Source organism: Rissa tridactyla, chromosome 2, assembly GCF_028500815.1.
Source record: "Rissa tridactyla isolate bRisTri1 chromosome 2, bRisTri1.patW.cur.20221130, whole genome shotgun sequence".
NCBI lineage: Eukaryota > Metazoa > Chordata > Aves > Charadriiformes > Laridae > Rissa > Rissa tridactyla.
In genome coordinates, this window is record NC_071467.1 from 154,758,689 (window position 1) to 154,777,900 (window position 19,212).

At 40.8% G+C, this 19,212-nt stretch overlaps 1 protein-coding gene across 1 annotated transcript in view; it reads left to right on the forward strand.

Annotated features, from left to right (window-relative positions):
• Window positions 1-9,363: 9,363 nt before the first annotated feature.
• The window catches only part of PITRM1 (pitrilysin metallopeptidase 1), a 30,288-nt gene continuing 20,439 nt past the window's right edge, over window positions 9,364-19,212 (forward strand). Inside the window, exons 1-12 of the mRNA XM_054192565.1 lie at window positions 9,364-9,496; window positions 9,857-9,959; window positions 10,794-10,900; window positions 11,860-12,011; window positions 12,447-12,561; window positions 12,680-12,776; window positions 13,183-13,343; window positions 14,623-14,749; window positions 15,480-15,568; window positions 16,147-16,275; window positions 18,026-18,139; window positions 18,579-18,675. Coding sequence (XP_054048540.1) covers window positions 9,450-9,496; window positions 9,857-9,959; window positions 10,794-10,900; window positions 11,860-12,011; window positions 12,447-12,561; window positions 12,680-12,776; window positions 13,183-13,343; window positions 14,623-14,749; window positions 15,480-15,568; window positions 16,147-16,275; window positions 18,026-18,139; window positions 18,579-18,675 — 1,338 coding nt within the window. The 5' untranslated portion in view covers window positions 9,364-9,449. The remainder of the gene's footprint in view (window positions 9,497-9,856; window positions 9,960-10,793; window positions 10,901-11,859; window positions 12,012-12,446; window positions 12,562-12,679; window positions 12,777-13,182; window positions 13,344-14,622; window positions 14,750-15,479; window positions 15,569-16,146; window positions 16,276-18,025; window positions 18,140-18,578; window positions 18,676-19,212) is intronic.

Below are 19,212 nucleotides of genomic sequence, written 5' to 3' on the forward strand. Positions count from 1 at the left end.
GGAAAAGCCAGCATATGAAACCTTGCTGGGCCGATCCTATTTGCAGAGTGGTCCTTGATTTGATCAGCAATTTTCACACCCTCTTCATTCTCCATTTGATTGTGAAAGACATGTGAAATGACCTTCCAAACAGATAAAAAGCTGACCAACACAAATTCCACATATATTTATTTGTCTGTTTGTTTTTAAACAAGGTAGAAAACTGAAGCTACAATGCTACAGTGTTCTTTTTACCCTGGTTTTGCTATGATTTTGGTCAAAATGAGCAAAAGCAAGCTTTAGAGAATTTGCTAGTCCTGTGAAAGATTCACATCTGAATTAGTTATCATGCTCCCAAGAAAACTAACTTTAAAAGAAAAATTATCAAAATGTGTAAAACCACCACAGAGGTGACTGAGAAGTCTTTGTTCAAACTAGATCCATTTGTTCAGAAAATCCATTTATGCAAAATAAATATTTCTGAAAATTACCTTGTTTTGAAATTCATAATGAAGGATTAAGATAAACACATATTTGAATTTCAAATATATACAAGTAAATTTGCATATCTGTAAAAAGCGTGCCAATTCTACAGGAACTGCAGAGGAAGTTTCACCCATATATGTCAACACATAGGTGCTATGTGATTCTGACAAAGAAACAAATCTTCTTCCAGAGTCAAATCAATTAATTAATGAAATTTGATTAGCTTATCTGTAAAATAGATGATAATAGAAATATTAACTCATGATTTCCTTGAGAAACTGTGAAACCCGGAGGCTCAATGACTGAAGTAGAGATTATAGTGATGCAGCAGCCACTATTCACCTTTAGCAAGGCCAGGGTTTCTTTTTGTAAGTCAGTGGCAGAGTTAAAAGATTCCCGGAGTCATGACATACAGTCTTCAGTTTTAATAACTACTAAAGCCATCAAAAATAACAACTCGATTCTTTTTCATATTATTGGTGCAGGCAGCCATCCAACACTAAGCTTCTGTAGTAGGTTGCCTTCAATTATTAAGCAGTAAAAGGTGACAGGTCTTTATCAGGAACAGAGATGAAAGAGAATACTTTGCTTTAATACAAGAAGGGAGAGACATGTTGCTGAACATAATGAACTGTATACTATGTGGAGTACATCATAATGGGCTCTTTATTTGGGTTACATGTGGAAGATGAAACAAATATGTTCATACATTCCAAAGACATCTTTTCAAAACTTCAAACCATCTCATTTCATTCACTTCGGATAATATTTTACATCTGACAAAGCATGAGATCATTCCGTAGATTAGGTCACATTGCCTGTTTGAAGACTATGGATTATTCAAAGGAAAGAGACTTACATGTCCTGAAAACTGTAAGTAAAATTAAAATATGCTCAGTTCTGCAAACTTACTGAGGTAAATGTCCCAGTGACACACAGCAGAAAGCCACGGCCGTGGGAACGAGAGCTGCGTGTACCCTGGCCGAAATGCCAGGGTCACACAAGCTGCAGCTGCCCGTCAGCCCACCTCCTTTTCTGCCCTTCCACGGGGGCAGAGTGGTGGTAACGGCACTGGTGCACCCCCCGTTCCAGATGGCCAGCACTACAGCTACAGAGAAGCAGAAAGCGCCCTAAAGACCAAAAGCCGTGGGGCAACACTTCACTGGTGTTTACTTCGTGAAATGCTACTTACTTCAGTGTGACTGAGTACACCATATGGAAGTTAGCAGGCATTGTCTGACCCACGAGACTGAAAGACTGACTGTAAACAAGGCTGTTGAGCAAATTTAAAAATTCTGCAGCCTCTTGAACATTCCTGAAGTGTTTTGACTCTGAATCTTCAGAACAATGACCCACATTTTAAAGTTTAACTTCAACGGTACAAAATGATGGCACAAAATACAGATATTTAACAAGTCTTACAATGGTGTCTCATGTCTAGAATGTGATTATAAGAGTTGGCCAACTGCAGCGCCACGCAGACATTAACAGTGGAAGACACAGACGGTTTCTGCTTAGCATTTGTTTGTAATAATAAAGTGTAAGTCAAGTTGCATTTTGAGCTGCATTTTAAACAGCTGTGTAAGAGCCAGTACAAAATCTGAAACCAAGTACGACTTAAAATATAACGCTGCTTTGCTTTTCTCAAAAACAGTCAGTGAACTGGAGAATGTTTTGATTACTTTAACTTGATATCATTTGTACATCTTGGTTTTCTACGAAAATTAGACTTGCAGCTCACGCTTTTCCTGTCTGTCACTGAGTTCCCCTCTCCTCCGCCAACTGACTAATTGCAATGGAACCTGATGAGAACAGAAGTTCCAGGGATATTAAATTCCATGTTTTGTTAAAAGAGACAGATGAGCAGCAGGAAAACTTAAGTGCTCAGATGAGGGAAAAGCAGGAAGAGCCCATCCATTATATGTTCAGTTTGCTGAGCAATCTGTCCGTGCATCACTCCAAATCAGCCCCAGCACAGCCTCAGCCCTGCTGGCACAGGCAATGTAAAATCATAGTAGGGACAAGAGGCTTCTGGGGGCATTGCAATTCAGGGACAGATAATGGGGAATCGCTTTACTTCAATGTAACAGACATAGCCAACAAGAAACAACATTTGGTTTTACCTGCTGGTCACAGAAGAACTTGTCTAAACACCTACATCTTCACATAACAAACTTCTGATACCAAAAGTAGTCACAGATGCAAATATGCCATTTTTACTGCCACTGCTACTTCATCATGTCAGAATACATCCCGCTGAGTACACTGAGTGTTCAAACAAGCATTCAAATAAGGGAAGTTGAAGATTAGTAAAGAGTTGCTCCTCTGGCAATTGGAGTATGGAGTACAGACCCTGGCAACACCATTCCCTGTTGGTTCAGATCACATAAACATTAATTCACTATCCAGCTTTCTTTTGGAGTGAAACAGTCTCTCTTTAGTCCTGAAACAAAACCTGGTATGATTATGGAGACAGTTTGCTCAAAGAGCACTTCTAAAAGGCAACTGGATCAAGACTTTACCTGGTTAGGCTCCCATCGCCTTACACAACCTGGGGCTTTGCACCCTCAGATTTCTTTTCCCGCACATGGGGGGATGCTGCACAGTTTCATATCATAAAATCACTGCCCCAGTAAGCTGTATTACAGCTCTCTCGCTACTTCAGGTAATTTAAACTGAAGTTCCCCTCCCCTCAGCTATGTCTTAGGGCCACACAGGGACCGAAGGAGACGAAGCGCCAAGTATGTACCTTAATTTTTAGGAACCTTTTCTCTGGCTTTGCAGTTAGAAGATGCTTTTTATCATGGGGATGCCCTGCAACCCTGACACTTAAGTATGAAAAAAAATGCAAGAAATCTGAGGGTTAAAGATTTTTTCTTTTCCTTCCCTCCTCCCCCCCAACACAAAAGGTAAGAGATAACAAGAAACTATTCTTTCCAGTGTGTGGCAGCTGAAACATAAACAGATGCAGAGCGATTGTCTAACTATTCCAGATAGCATCAGACATGGACTAGATCCCACCTCTTTTCAAAATACATTTCACTTGCACTAAACTGAGGCATAAATTTCATGGCTTTTTCCATTACTGCAGCTCCACAGGATCTAGCATGTGGTTTTGCAGATATGGGCAGTGAGCTCACTTAAATGAAATCTTTAACTCTACATAAATTCCACAACTCCTTTATGCAGACGTCGTTCTTCCCACACACAAAGAGCAGGCTTTGGCCTCTATCTGTGCTATACGTGTATCTGCACTGTTAAGGACTTAATAAAGCCTCTCTGTCAACAGGGTGACAGGAGCAAGACTGCGGTACCTTGTTAGAGCTACGTGAGAGAGCACATCTGCACAGCATCCATCTCTAGTCTGGCTTGGCTCACTCTGGTGCAACAAAGAAGTTAAGACATGAAATACAACCCAACTAAGGCTAAAAGAAAAGAAAAGCTAAAAGAAAATTCGTAAAACCTGGATGACTCTGCAGTATCAAGAATTTGTTTATCCTCTTCTTGGTGTTGCGGACTACAGTTTATGAATGGGTCTGAAACAACAGTGGGATTTCTCAGCAGTGAGGCTTTTGTTTTTCTTCTGTTGGCAAAAGTAGACTCTGATGTAACTCACGATTACCTATGTTACAGCTATCTTCCTATAGCACGTAACATTAGTAACGCTTAAAGTGGATATGTTCCCAAAGTGTTTGTAAAAGGATGAATGAAAAGACTGGTAAGAATATGTAAGCCACACAAGTGAATATTTCTGGGTGCTGCAAGCAACCAGCAAAGGAAGATCCTTCCAAACGGAACTGCCTTAGAAAATAAGTTGCAATTTTTTCAGCCATGCTCTATGGAATAAAATGCTGCCACTTTGCTAATTCACGGTATTTGTTATCCCTGAGATTCGTACTCCTTTGGCTGTCATCATTAACAAGTGACTTGCACAGAGTTTGAATATAGCATTAAATTGCAATTTGGAGGCAGGGCACAAGAAGTTGTGCATGAAGTTCCGCTTAACCCCTGAGAAACTGAGGTGTTGAGCAACTTTCCACTCCTGCATTTCCAATATTCTGTAGCAACACTTTTCAGTTAGTGATAATCCTGTGTAATATCCTGTTTTCTACAAATAATATTGACATGACTTTAGCTTTCCTCACTTATATGTATGCATAATATTATAGAACCACATGATTTTTGTCAACCTTGACCCAACTGCTATCTCCCCTTTACCTTCCTCTCTCGTCCTGTCCCTGAATTCCTCACTGTCACAGTATCTGATAGAAGGGGAAGCAATCAAAATATTTAAATCTTTTAATAAAGATGCAGGAAAAGATGTGAAGGAGGGTAGTAAAATTATTTGAAATTAAGCAAGGTTTTCATCTTGGCTGTAACCATGTACTCTGATCTATTTGAGATGAACCTAAGACACACAAGCACTTCTGACACACTACATCACTCCAGGCTTTCGGCAAAACACGTGACTTTCCTTTTTTCCTTCTCTCAAAGCATTGGTTGGGAACAAACCCGCTCCTAGCACTGTTGCAATGGGAGGTATCCTGTTCTCTGACAGTACGGTACAAAGCAGGGTCTGCACGTACCAGCCTCAGTCCTGCGTGGGGTCCCAGGGCCCGGTGGAGAGCCTATTTCCACCTTGTGGGATCTCTTTGAGATAAATTGTCCAAAATTCACCACACTGAACATTGCGCTTGGTTTTCATTCCTTTTTCTACTGTAAAATATTTGTGGGAAACATTCCCCTCTCTTTCACACTACCACGTCCTCGTTTAATAATCTTCCGCCTGCCACAGACAGGAGTCCTGCTAACGGGCAGACAGTGTCTGGGATACCCCCAAGTCGCCTCTTCAGGCTAAAGAGACGTTTGTGAAGGTAGGAAGGAAGCAGACAAACAGCAGCAGTACAACCATCAGCGTCTGGCTCTGCCTCTTATTTGCCATCTTGTCTGGAAGAAAACAAGGGCAGAGTAAATGAGGGGGTGTGCTGAGGCCTGAGAAGCTTTTCTCTCCACATGGCTTTGTAAAATACTGATTTTGGCGCCCTGCTGGCACCCATGGGGCAAAACCCTCAGCTCGCCTATGTTTTGTTATTGAAGAGAATACACTCAAAACCAGAAATGCACATAAATAATTTTGGAAACAAAATTGGTACACAAGTATCAATTAGTGTGTAGTGTCAATTAGAACTAGTAAGGTTCAGTGATGTTCAAGATCCAGCTGAAGCTGGGGTCGTGTTCATGTCCCCTCAAAGACCTGTTCTCACCAGACCCTCTCTCAGGGGGGTCAGTGGGTGGTGATGGCAGGGAACGGAGGAAGAGGAGGGATCTGGGACACGAAAGCTCATTCTTCTCAACCCACTGACTGCCACACCAGTGTCATCAACTCCCTTCACAGACACTTCACTCATGGCCTTCAGAAAAGGGCTGACAGGCAGATAGTCTCCTCGTTATCCTGTCCACTGACAAAGCACAATTTCTGACCTAACAACAGTATCCCCTTTAAATACCTATCTTTCAGTAGACCTTGAGCATAGCCTTTTTTTCTTTAACTTCTGCTGACTTTCATAAGGAATTTTATTTTTCTTCCAACAACACGTAGTACAGGGCTGTGCAGAAAATCACCGGTCTCTCCCCTGGGAGGGTGAGGCAGTCACAGAGGAAACAATCGTTATTAACTTTACGCCTGAGAAAACCCTAGAAGAAAGCTGCAGGTGCAGGGACAGTCTATGGTCTGTGCAGGGAGAAATGTTGAGCTCCAGGCATGCTTGGTAGGGGACACCAAGGAAAATATAGTTTTCCAGCTGTAACAAGAATCTACCAAGTATTTTTTCAGAGATTTTAACTTGGCAGAATCAGGGCCTTATTGTCCATGAAGATAAGAAAAGACGCACTTGAGAAGCCGGAGGGGACCACCTTCTGCTCCAGAGGATAAGGAATGAAACTTCTTAGTTAAACACAAAATAGCGTTTTCATCCCGAACAGTTTTAGTTGAATTTTTTGAAATAAACAGTTTGTGCTGGCATGGGACTCTTTAGCCCAAATATTTAATTTAGATAAACTGGTAACTGATTGAAAACAAAATCTTTTGAAGGAAAATAACACTAAGTAAAGGTATTTCTCTAGTCAGACACTGAGGATTCAACTGTCATCTCATTTTCATTAATGGAAATGCTCTTTGAAGTGACTGCAGTTACATAGAAATTGTCACTAAATAACTGTAAGGAAAATTTGGTCATGATAGTCCAAACAGGTTTATGTCACTTATGCAGACAAGCTGACCAAGATCATTTTATACCTGTTATGCTATTTACATGGTAGTGAGGTTTTTCTGAATTATGCCTAAGATCCAAAAGTCATGTTTACGAAATTATATATATACACACCTGTGTGTGCCTGTACATTCTCAAATAATATAATGCACTAGTCTTACAATACCAGAGCAGCAGTAAACTTACACAGCAAGAAAATGATGAAAAAATACTGTAACAGATCAGTTTCTGTTCCGTTTCCCAGAAGAAAAGCTCTGATGTACAAAATACATCAAAGACAATAGCAGGATAAAGAAAAAAATATTTTAAAGTTGTCTAAGGGGTAGTACAAAAGACCTCCATTTTGTGATTGAATTTAAGTTTGGGAATGATGTTTGATGTATTTTGAAATTTTGCCCACTCAGATTGGTTAAGTTTGTGAAAGGTTGCCTGTCAAACGCTATGTCAGCACTATGAAAACAGACAGCCAGTAAATCATGCTTCCGATATAAACATCAACTAAAAATAAATAAATGTCTGCAGCAGAATGCCAGCCTGATGTTCCATTAAGATGAATGTTGTAAACCATGAAGCAAACTAAATATTGATGACAAGAAACCTGTAAAAAGAGATGGTAGCCTATGGTCAAATCAGGAAACTGTTAGTAAAACTAAGGAACTGAACAGTCAACAGAAAAAACAGTATAGTCTCTTAAAATAAAAATTGCTGCAAGTTAATCTTGTTGGGACTAATAATAAACCATTTAGAAATATTTGAAAATTGAACCATGCAGTTGTAAACTCATGGTTCTATGTGAGTCTCAGAAGTACTTCTTTTAACATGCTTATTCTTTTGAGAACATTGTACATTTTATGTTTACGTCATTGTTTGGTTTTAGCTTGAAAAAAACATAAAGTTCCCATCAGGACTGGTTCTTCATGGCGTTAGAAACATATTTTACAGAAACATACACTGGAACATACACTGAAAAGAAGCATATACTGGAAGCAGCTCCTATAAAAGTGGTGTGACTTGATTCTAATCTGGAAACACAGGAAAAAAAAGGACAAAAACCACAGGAGGTGAAATGGTAGAAGGCAGGGAGGAAATCAGGTATAATGAAAACAGGAAGCAAACAAATTGCATTTGCGAATACACAGCATCTAAGCTTTACTTGAAAGTTACCGGACCTTTTCACTAGCCTTAAAAAGGAATGAGCAAGATACGTAATTAAGATAGACGACAGGTTATATAGGTTAATGCACAACATCCCGACTTTAACTGCAGCAAGTTATTGGCTTTTTTATTTAATTTAAAAATTAATGAAACGGGAGAATTGCATGGAAAACACAAATGAGAAAAGCAGAGGAAAGGGAAGGCGCGGGAGCGCTGAGGAGCCATGCAGCCAGCGGGGAGGTCGAGGGTGTGCTTTAGGGCACCGGCAGCAGGGGCAGGAGGGCAGGCGAGTCCCCCAGGGATGACAAAACCCCTCTGGTGACCGTTCATGGGCAGCAGCGGAAGGCAGACAGCTGCACGCTGGGCAGCGAAGAGGACCAAGAGGTCAGAGACAGTAGAGACAAAAATTCCCAGGATACTTTAAATTCAATTTTTTTCAGTTAACATCGTAGCCAAAGAACTGAAGACAAGCGGCGTCGGATGTGCCGAGCACCTGTTGTTCACTCTGGTGTTGTTTAAAATCCCACGTAGTTGCCTCTTTTGGCATCAGGCCTTTTATGTCTAAATAGATAATTGGTCTCTTGTGTTCAGGAAGGAGGGACTGGTAATTTGGTGGCTGTACTCCACAGAGGTGCTGGCCTTCTGGGAAACCTCATGAACGTGTGATGTGAAATCAAGTTAGTATCTAAAGATTAGATTAGTTTGCAAAATGGAAGGAATAAAAGCCAAGGCATGTACTAGCACTTTCCTGGTGGGTATGACAACGTCCTTCAAATCCCCGCCCGAGGTCCCCGTTGTGACCCTGGCCGGGAGAAGCACGTCTCCCTCCCTGTGGGTTTCTCCCGCCCGCCGTGACAGGCCTTGTGCGGCAGACGGAGGCTCGGCACACGGACACCACTGCGCGGCTACAGCCCGGTGTGATTTCCCACTTGAGCCTGCTCACTTTGCTCATTTTCCTCACGCAACCTTCGCGTAAAAATACTCAGATATGTCGGCAAGATGTGGGCAAGGAGAGACACAGCCCCCGAGACACATTTATCTTGGTGTTGCGTGGTTTGTGCTTTCTTTTTTTCAATTTGAAAAACAAACAACAGGCGCTGCTCAAAGGTCGCTCCCTTCAGAACCACCATGGCTTTTCATTTTCCTCAGAGCTTCCTGAACAGGCACAGACACTTCCAAGAGATTCCTCCCCCCCGCCAAGGTCAACCCTCCCCAAAAAGGTGAATATTTTGGGGTTGTGTGTCCCCCTCAAGGCCCCGCCGTCCCGCTGAGGGCCCCGCCGCCGCTAAGGCCTCTCCCTGCCGAGGGCCCAGCACCCTCCGCCACCGCCCAGCCGCCCCCCAGGGCCCTGCAGCGGGTTCCGCCGCCGCCCGGCCCGGCCTGGGGCGGTACAGAGCAGCCCCTCCGCCGCCACGCTCCCCGGGCCGGCCGCCGCAGCGCAGGGCGGGACGCGGCGGGGCGGGCGGAGCCTCCCGCCGCCGCCAATGCGGGCGGGAGCCGCGGCGCCTGCGCCGGCCCGGCTCTGCGGCCCGGCCCGACCCGCTGCCGAGGCGCTTAGCCATGTGGAGCCGTTACCGGGCGGCCGGGAGGCTGCTGAGCCGTGGCCGGTGAGGATGGGGAGGGAGCTGGGGGCAGCGAGCGGGGGCCCCGCCGGTGCCTTCCCCGGCCGGTCTCTCTGCCGGCGCTCCACGGGGGAGGCGGCCCGTCCTCAGCTGCCCCGGGCCCCGCCGCCGGCCTGGGCGGGCTCCGCGCCGCAGCCGCCTCCTTCGGGCGCTTCCGAAGGACGGGGAGCGAGGTGCTGCGGCCGGGCCTGGGCGACCCCGGTGCGGGCTGGGGCTGTCCCCCCTCCCGAGGAGCCGGCGGGACCCGGGGCCGGGCGGTTGCGGCCTCCTGGGCCCCCAGGGTGGGGATGAGGCACCGTGTCCCTGGTGGGAGCGTGTTTGGTTTCAAGGGAAGTGTTGTTTCAGGTGCTTGAATCAGAAGTCGTGGAGGTGGAAGGGCGTTTCTGCTAACGAAAGGGCGCTGCAGTACAGGGTCGGGGAGCGAATCCATGGGTTCACTGTGGAGCAGGTAAGCATCGCCCTGCAGGTCCCCTGTGTTTGTATAGAGACGTTTTCCCTTGGTTGGAAAGCACTTAAGTGGGGCCAGGAGGCTGCACACTAAATATTGGCGTAGATGCTTTGGGCGATCAGTTAAAAATGATACAGTAATTACTTTCAGTTACATCTCTACAACCAAATCCTTTAGGGGCATTAACACATGTTCTTGGAGGGACCTGACTCTTCTAGAGTAAATAATGTACCCTGGGGGTTTGTGTGTCTGCTACAGATGTTGAACATTCAGCGTGGTCTTCTAAAAGTCCTGACAGATAACTGAACTTTACCATGTGCTGTTTTCTGAAATACATTCAAGTAATATTTTGTCTCCTAAGCCACTTTTAATACCTTTGTTGAGAACCTGCAACAGAAATAATATGTCGAATTTCTTTTCACTTTTTTAAAGCAAAAAGCAGAAGCAGAGAGTAAAAGTAATTTGCAAAACATGATTGCTAGTGACAGAGTGGTAGAACTGTATTCCTTGATTTTTCTTTTGCTGCTCTAACCATTGACATTTGAATATATACCTTTTCTTTGTATTTCTGGTTGAATTGTTCTGGTCTTAATATCTATACCAGAAGAGTCTAGTTCTTTAGTTGTAGTGTATTTTAGGGTTTTTTAAAACTTTATTTTCTGCTTGCATACTTCTTTTTTTCCTCCCACAAACCATAGGAACAAAGAATTTATTTAATACTGTATATTGCACAATTATATACAGGATCAACAAACTGATCATTGGTATATCATCCATGATATACTTGACCTAGTTGCAGTCACACTGTAATACAGATGTTTTCTTCCAATGCAGGTGACAGCTGTTCCTGAGCTGTTCCTCACTGCAGTGAAGCTTAGTCATGACAGTACAGGAGCCAGGTATCTACATGTGGCTCGAGAGGACTCCAATAATCTGTTCAGGTAAAATATTAATATATGTATAGCACATTCCATCTCAGCATCACCTTGTTGTTTCTAAATTGTAATCCAGTTTCATAACTGGATTTTTCTGTGATAACAAAGAGGATAGTACTTCCATTGTGGGATTTCCTTAGAGTTTTTCAGGTCAGAACAGATGTCGTGAGGCCTGTTGTTCAGTCTGCTGGTCAAAACAGGGTCAGCGCTTAATTCAGGTGTAGTTCCTTAGGCATTTATCCAGGTGAAAATTTCCAAAACCAGAGATTCTACAATCTCTTTGGGCAACCTGTTCGCAATGTTTTACTGTCTGTATGGTGTTTTGGGGGTTTTTATTCTTTTTTCTTTAATATCAAGTTGGAACCTTCCTTGCTTCAGTTTATGAACATTGTCTCTTGTCCTTCTGTCATGCATATCTATGCAAAGAACCTGTCATCATTGTAACCTCCTTGTAGGTATTGGAAGGCAGCTGTTGAGTACCCTTGAGGCCCTTCCTTCTGCTGGTTTCCTCAGCCTCTTTTCACAGGTCATGTGCTCCAGCCTCTGACCGTTTTTGTGGCTTTCCGCTAAACTACTTCAAGTTTGTTATCATCTCTTTATTGGTGAGATGAAAACTGGACCTTCCAATAAATTGCCTTATAGTTGCAAGATGTAAACCAGTTCTTTTTACCATAACCTTCCATGAATTTTTTTCTGGGGTTTTGGCTAAAAAAGAAAAGTGTGTGGTTATGTGCTGAAAGCTTCTGTACCACCTCCAGAAGTAGAAGTGCAGAGGTTATACACCTTCTAGAAGAGGTGGCTGAGACTCAAGAGTCTTTCTTAAGAACTCAGTAACTCTGCATCCTGCTGTATGCCGTGTTAGTTACTAGGCAGTGTTAATGTTCCCATAAGTCTCAATTGCAGGTAGGAGATGGGTGGACTTTCATCACAAATAACTGCATGCCTCTCTGTGCTCTCTCTTGCAGTATACAATTCCGAACCACTCCGATGGACAGCACTGGGGTCCCGCATATCCTCGAGCACACTGTGTTATGTGGTTCTCAGAAGTATCCTTGCAGAGATCCGTTCTTTAAAATGTTAAATAGGTCACTGTCCACTTTCATGAACGCATTCACAGGTGAGCCCAAAGAAAATAATGCCACTTGAAATGCCTGAGGTTTTACTGCAGTAGAGCTGTCTGTTGGCTCTCCTTAATTTCCCTTTAGAGAGCCATTATTATTAAGTATGAAAGTTGTGAGAAATTAAAAAGCTAACAAGGCAAGACAACAAAATAGATCTTGTTCATTTGGCAGTTACAAAGTCCCAATAGAGGTGGATCTTTATAGTATACAGCCATGCATTTAATTATTTTTATATATGGCAAAAGCCAAGTTTTCATGGTAAAATAATTGCAGTGTTAAACTTCTTTGTATTCCTCAGGAAAAATATGTGTCATTTAGTAATTTTTTTCTCTTCCAGTTATTTATATAGAGGGGACATTAAAAAGAAATGAGGGAAAAATGCATCTCAGACTTCCTAAAATTCTGATCTTTTTATGTTTGTTTATATGCAGCTAGCGATTACACACTCTATCCGTTTTCAACACAAAATCCCAAGGATTTTCAAAATCTTCTGTCAGTGTACCTGGATGCAGCTTTCTTTCCGTGTTTGCGGCAACTAGATTTCTGGTAAGATGTGGACAGCTTGAGATGTATGTAAACCTTAAATTAAAAAACAAAAAAAACCAAAAAAACCCAAAAAAACCCCCCTCAAACTCACACTACTTCCTGTTATTAATTTTTTCAGGCAAGAAGGTTGGAGGTTAGAACATGAGAACCCAACTGATCCTGAGACACCTCTAGTTTTCAAAGGAGTTGTTTTTAATGAAATGAAAGGGGCGTTTGTAAGTTTTGTGAATTTTTGTTTTCAGATCTTATGTGTGGTGAAGTGGGTTAAGCGGTGGGTTATCAATGGCATTATTGCACCAGAGATTTCCATTCCTCCTTTGTGAAATTTAAGTCCTCAGTAAAGTCAGCAGTCTGTTACATGGCTATTCTTAAAGTTAGCCTGTTGAAAGTTTATTTGCATATAAAAGAGCACCATGCTAATTGATTTTAGTGTCAAATTTTCTTTTAAATTGACATAACATAGCTAGTTTTATCCAAGTACGTGGGACTACAGAACAAAATACTTATGCGAGAAGGCGCTCTTGTGTAATTTAAGAGTTCTGAGGTCATCTTATTGATCACCTTTAATTTTTAAAATGTGGTTTGATGACTTTTACTGAAATGTGGTGTTTTCCTCTTAAGACAGATAATGAGAGGATATTTGCACAGCACTTGCAGAATAAAATCCTTCCTGATCACACTTACGGTGTAGTATCTGGTGGAGATCCATTATGTATTCCTGATCTTACATGGGAGCAGCTTAAACAGTTCCACGCCACGCATTATCATCCAAGCAATTCCAGGTATCTGAAATTTGTGACTAACTTACTAGGTTATACAGTTTGTTAGCACTGCGTTCGTATTTTTTGTGAGGGAAAACCAGCAATACAGCGTTTCCATTCACATGGCCAGCAGCTCAGATAACCTGTGGCCTCCAGCAGCTAGGACAGCACTGAAGCAAGGAATTTGCTCCAGGGAGAGAAGTGAAGGGTGAATTGGAAGCAGGGGTTACTGAAAGAGAGATGGCTGATTTTTATTTTTCTTTTAGTACATCTGCCTGGAGGATTTGGTTTGGGGATTTTTGTTTACAGATGTTTCACCTTGAACTCAAATGGATTTGTGGGGAAATGGAACATACCAGTAAGTATTTGGTGGTAATTTTAGGGAGTTAAAATACAAGTAGTGCAGATGAGTCTAGGGGTTCCTATCCTCCTTGAAGTCAACCCAGATTAAAAGTTATGAAAAGAAGTTACAAATGAATGGATGCTCATCTGCTCCTGAATCACATGTTACTGTATCAAGTTCTAAATAGTGGGTATTCTTTTGAGTCGGATACTAATTCTGTTGGTACTAATAAGGTATTTAGGCTAAAAGTAAATTTGAAAGTGATATGGAGGGAAATCTATAGTACCTCTGTTTCTTCTGTACGAAATTTGTGGTCAATGTGTTAGTCTGATTAATTCATTTATAGGACATAAGCTTGTGTCATGATAGTGAATTTACCATCCTTTGTTTTTCTCATCGTCCCAAGTGTTCTACTGTACTTGTGCTTAGATTTTAATGGGGGAATAACATTTATCTGTGACATGCCTACATACCTCGTCCTTATATTTAATCCAGCGGAAGTCATCAGTGTTTCTGTATCGGTAGACTGACCCAGCTGTGTTTTATACATCAGTTGAGATGTGGGTCATCATGTTTTATACATTATGTGCGAAGACCATAAGAATTTTGTATTCTGAAACTTCAGAGCACTAGGATTCTGGCTTCAGTTACTAATATTTTTTCTTGGAATGTTGTATATTGCTGCAACTAAATGAAGTCTAATTTTTTGTGGCCTCTGAAGCATAAAACAGAAGCTGAAAAATGTGGGATTTTACCGGGCAATATGTGAATTTTATGTATATGGTGTCTTTAACCTAGGTGGGTCTTTAACCTAGGGACCTTACAAAGCATATTCCATTCCAGATGTGACTGAATGACTGGAAAATACATGAAATTCATAATATAATAAAAGCTGTTAACTGTAAACTTTAAGTAAAATGTGATGCTTAATCCCAGTCTTTCATATGTGAAATGCAGATTTTTCACGTATGGTAATTTTCCACTGGAGCAACATTTGAAACAAATACATGAGGAAGCATTGATAAAATTTGGAAGAATTGAATCAAGAACTGATATCCCGAAACAGAAACTCTGGGAAAAGCCTGTAAGTAAATAAAACAAAACAAAAACCTTAAACAAACGAAAAGAAACAGTGCACATCCAATCTTGGAATTGCAGAAACTGAATATAATAGGTTAACATTTTAGCCCAGCCTGCTGGAGTTTTTTTGTTGTTTGTTGGGGTTTTTTTTTGTTTTGTTTCAAAGTGTGTTTTTAAATGAGCTGAAGTATTTTTATGTTTGTTTACATCAGGGAAAAAATACATTTACTTTTGAGCTTCAGTAATGTTATGATTGCATGCAGTTGTTTTTCTTATTTCCAGTTTTCAAGTCCCTCAGCATTTGGAGCACTGAACCATTTATTATTGGAAAGCTTTTAGTGCTACTGTTAGAAATATTGATACTTAGTGTCAGGAAATATCCCCGCTAATGGTACCTAAACTTCCAAACATTGGTGTCAAAACCCACATATTCTATTCTCTCCCTCCCCCTCCCCCTTTTCCTCTCTGGCTTGTCCAGAAGCGTAAGCTCAGAGTGTTAATTATGGCCAGATTTTCTAGATCCTCTCCTCTATTCTCCGCTTGTAAAAAAAATTGAGATACCACTCATATTTTTCAAGATATCCTGTGTTTGTGTATTTATTCGTGAATATTGAACTTAACTGAATTTTGAATCTTTGGAAGGAAGATGCTATGAAAGTGCAAGCAGTCATTTTTAATTTGTAACTTCTGCTCTGAGTTTAGTCTGCATCTAAGGTATTTATTATACTTTACAGAGAGAAGACAGTGTAACATGTGGCTTAGACTCATTTGCTTCCGATCCTTCCAAGCAGACAACTGTCAGCGTCAGCTACTTGTTGACAGAGTAAGTGTATCCAAATGAAATTCTGAATCAAAAGCTTATCTTAGAACTTTAAGCAAGATGCAGGCATATTTCATTTCCCTCAATCCCTCTTCATAAATGTCACCTTTCAGTTAAAGAATGCCATGGGAAAGATAGACAAATGAAAGTTTGTATATAGTAAATGAAAGTTTAATTACTAAGCAGAATTTGTCCTGTCTTTTTCTTTAGCAAATGGACATAAAGAAAATCAGCCATTATCTTACAGAACTCTTCAGTGGATTAGATTTTTGGGAATGCTGGCTTCCTCTCTTTCAACTTCCTGCCATGTGCAAGCTTTTCTGCATGACCCTACTACTAACTTTAACTACCTTTGCAGCCTAATTTAACTTGCTTTACTGCTAGTTATAGGAAGTGAAAGACATGGAACTCCCTTAGTTCCTTATGGTTTGGTGCAGTTTTCATAACTGACAATTATTTCTCCCTTGCTCCCTCTACATTGTTTTATAGAAGTAATTCTTCTGAAATTAACATAGTGATGAAACTGTGTGTCCCATATCCATAGGTTGATGTTTCTTTAAGAGCTATTAATTTTTCTTCAGTATTACAGACACTTTTGAAACATTTACACTAAGCCTGTTGTCTTCACTGTTGGTTGATGGGCCGAATTCTCCTTTTTACAAAGCCTTAATTGAGTCTGGTGTTGGTACAGATTTTTCTCCTGATGTTGGGTAAGTGTTGCAATTTATATTTCATCGCTATAAGCAATATTAGAAAAGTTACAAACCACTATTAAGTTGGGACAAGTCATCTCTTACACAGGCAATTTATGCCAGAATAATTTTACTTTAATGTTAAAACATCTTAAGGGTTTGTACTGATGAACTATAAAGCATTCTCAACTGTAATTTTTGGCTTCCGAAAATAATTCTATAGAAGCTACGTTAGTTTAAACAAAGTTGTACTATTTAGAGCTTATGAACAAGAAAAATGTGTAGATAAAAACATAGTATACCTTCCATGCCCTGATTTACTAGGGATTTTCATCTTGACCATTTATTATTACTCAGAATAACTTGCTATCTCTTCTCTGTACTATGTTACCTTTGCTTTTTTGCGTTAATTCTGTGATTTAGTAGTAGGTAGGTTTGGCACAAATGTGCTTTTGTGCAGTTAGGTACCATTAACTTGCTGTCATCTCAGTACAAAAGGATATTTCTGCCAACACTTACTCAAACCGTAGCTCTTGCAGCCAGTCTTCTGAGCTCGCTCAGCGCTGCAGACTGAGGGTGGTTGAAGTGTCTTCACTCAGCTGCTCATCATAGTTTGCTTTTATTGTCAGCAGAAAGAAAGAAGTGCTTTCAGGGCATGGTTCATCTGACTGATTTTTAGACTTGAGGATTACAAAAGTCATGCCTTCGTCTCCAGTGGCTGTCTCGGATGCTTGAGTGGGAAACCGTAATATACTCATCTATGATTTTTAATGCCTTAGGGTACTCTGCCAGCTTGAACTGTCTCTGCATGAAGTGACGGGCTTCCTATGAGTCCTGTGTTATGCATGCCAGTGCCATGGAGACATCTTAATCTCACAGGGCATGGCAGTATCGTGGCAGAAAATCCACGTTTAAACACCGAAGTAGTGTTTTGTGTTTTGTCTGCTGAGCCTTTTCTAGGTTGACTATATTAATATGGTGTTGAACCATGAAGTGAGTTGGCTTTAATTTGCCTTAGTGACTGTGCTGATAAAGCAGTCTAGAAGAATAAGTTTGAGTCCAGAGATTGGTATTCAGCACCTGAGTCTGCCATTGAGTTCCTTCGGTGGTTTTTAGACATGGAATAGTGGATATTTATAGAGTTGATGAGCACCTATTGCTTCTTGTTTGTTGGCTTTGGTTCGAACTGCTAGTGTCAATTTGTCTTTCTGAAGATGAGTTCTTACGGCTAATGCTGCCTGACAGCTTGGACAAAACTATCTTTACTTTTTTTAAGTACCATTGAAAATAATGGCAACAAATACGGCACACTTCACCTTCACCACTTACTTAACAAATGCTACTTTAAAAGTACACATTTAGAAGTACCATTCCACTCACCTGCTTAAGTAGAATATACGTGTTTGGCATTACAGGCAGCTAAAATTTTCACCTTAAAAAAAGAGACTTCTTTACTGGAAAGAACTTACAGATTAATGGGAAGGTAAAAAGAAAGGACCAACTTTTCTTCTGTAACTGTTTTTCTTTCTCTAATATCATATGCTGTATGTTTTCTTAACAGTGCACTACTACTGCAATAGAACAAAAAAATGCTTTTAAGTTCTCTTTCTTGCCTCTTTGGTAATTATTTTTCTTTCTGTCTAGCTTTTAAAATCCTGCGTGTATATGTGGAAATGACAGGTGTTTTTTCCCCTCCTTCTGCCTTTTCTGGCACGTTTAATGCTCAAGTTTTAGTACTTGTCACTGACTTGAATGTGGTTTATTCTAGGTTTAATGGCTCAACAAGAGAAGCTTATTTCAGTGTGGGTCTACAGGGTATTGCTGAAAGAGACATTGATACTGTGAAACAGATAATCGCTAGAACAGTTGATGACGTTATTGCGTGAGTAATGCTGAATTTTTGAGAATACTGTTAGTTCTTTCATACAGTCTTTTACAATTAGATATTAATAATATGGTAATAAATATGCATGTAATAATAACGGGCATATATATAATAACATGCCTTAAAAATTGAGTTATGTTAAAATAAATGCACCAAAGAAGCAGTAATATTGTTCAATACTCTTAAAACTTGTATCTGCTACTTCCTCTATTGTAGCATATCCATCAGCATAACCTTCAGGAGTTTAATTATATTAGCGCAGTTTCACTAAATGACACAGTATGATAACATTATTTCATATCAATTTTAATTCGGTGTGGAAGACATTATGTTGTAATGCTTCCTTTATCGATGTTATAATTCATTTTCATAACTTCACTTAAAGTGATTAGTGTTAATGGATATGATTTCCTTCTCTCATCACCCCTTCCCAAAGGAAAGGATTTGAGGAAGATAGGATTGAAGCTCTTCTTCACAAAATTGAAATCCAGCTGAAGCACCAGTCCACGAGTTTTGGACTTGCCCTGACATCTGTAAGTCTGTATGCGTGCACGTGTGTGGTGCTTTTTTAGGTATGGATGAGCAACCTACTTTCTACATCTTTATGAAATATGGGGTCATTTTGTAGACTCTTGATATGCAAAACTTTTCACTGAAAGGCTTTTCTTTTGTCGTCTCATGTACATCTTTCTTCCTTTTCAAACTATTACTGGACTCCACACTGTATGAAAGAATCAGGCAGTGAGCCTGTTGTCTTCACCTGAATACTAGCTTTGATTGCAGTAGCACTGATTAATTCTGTAAGATAGGCATGCTGTACTGCCTCTTGGAGCTGTATGTTTTGTCCAGATGCCTATGTAACTTTAGAAGTCAAGCAGAAGAACTATGTAGGGTTGTACTGCTGTAACTTAATTTCAAGATTCACAAGTGAGAATTTACACTAATTCAATTCTTGGCTTAAAATTTTGATACCAAAGCTGTTACGGAAGATGTTTTCCACAGCAGAATGTGGTGTCTAAAAAGTCCGCAAGTCATAAATTTGGGAACAAGTTAGCTGCAGTATTTGCAGT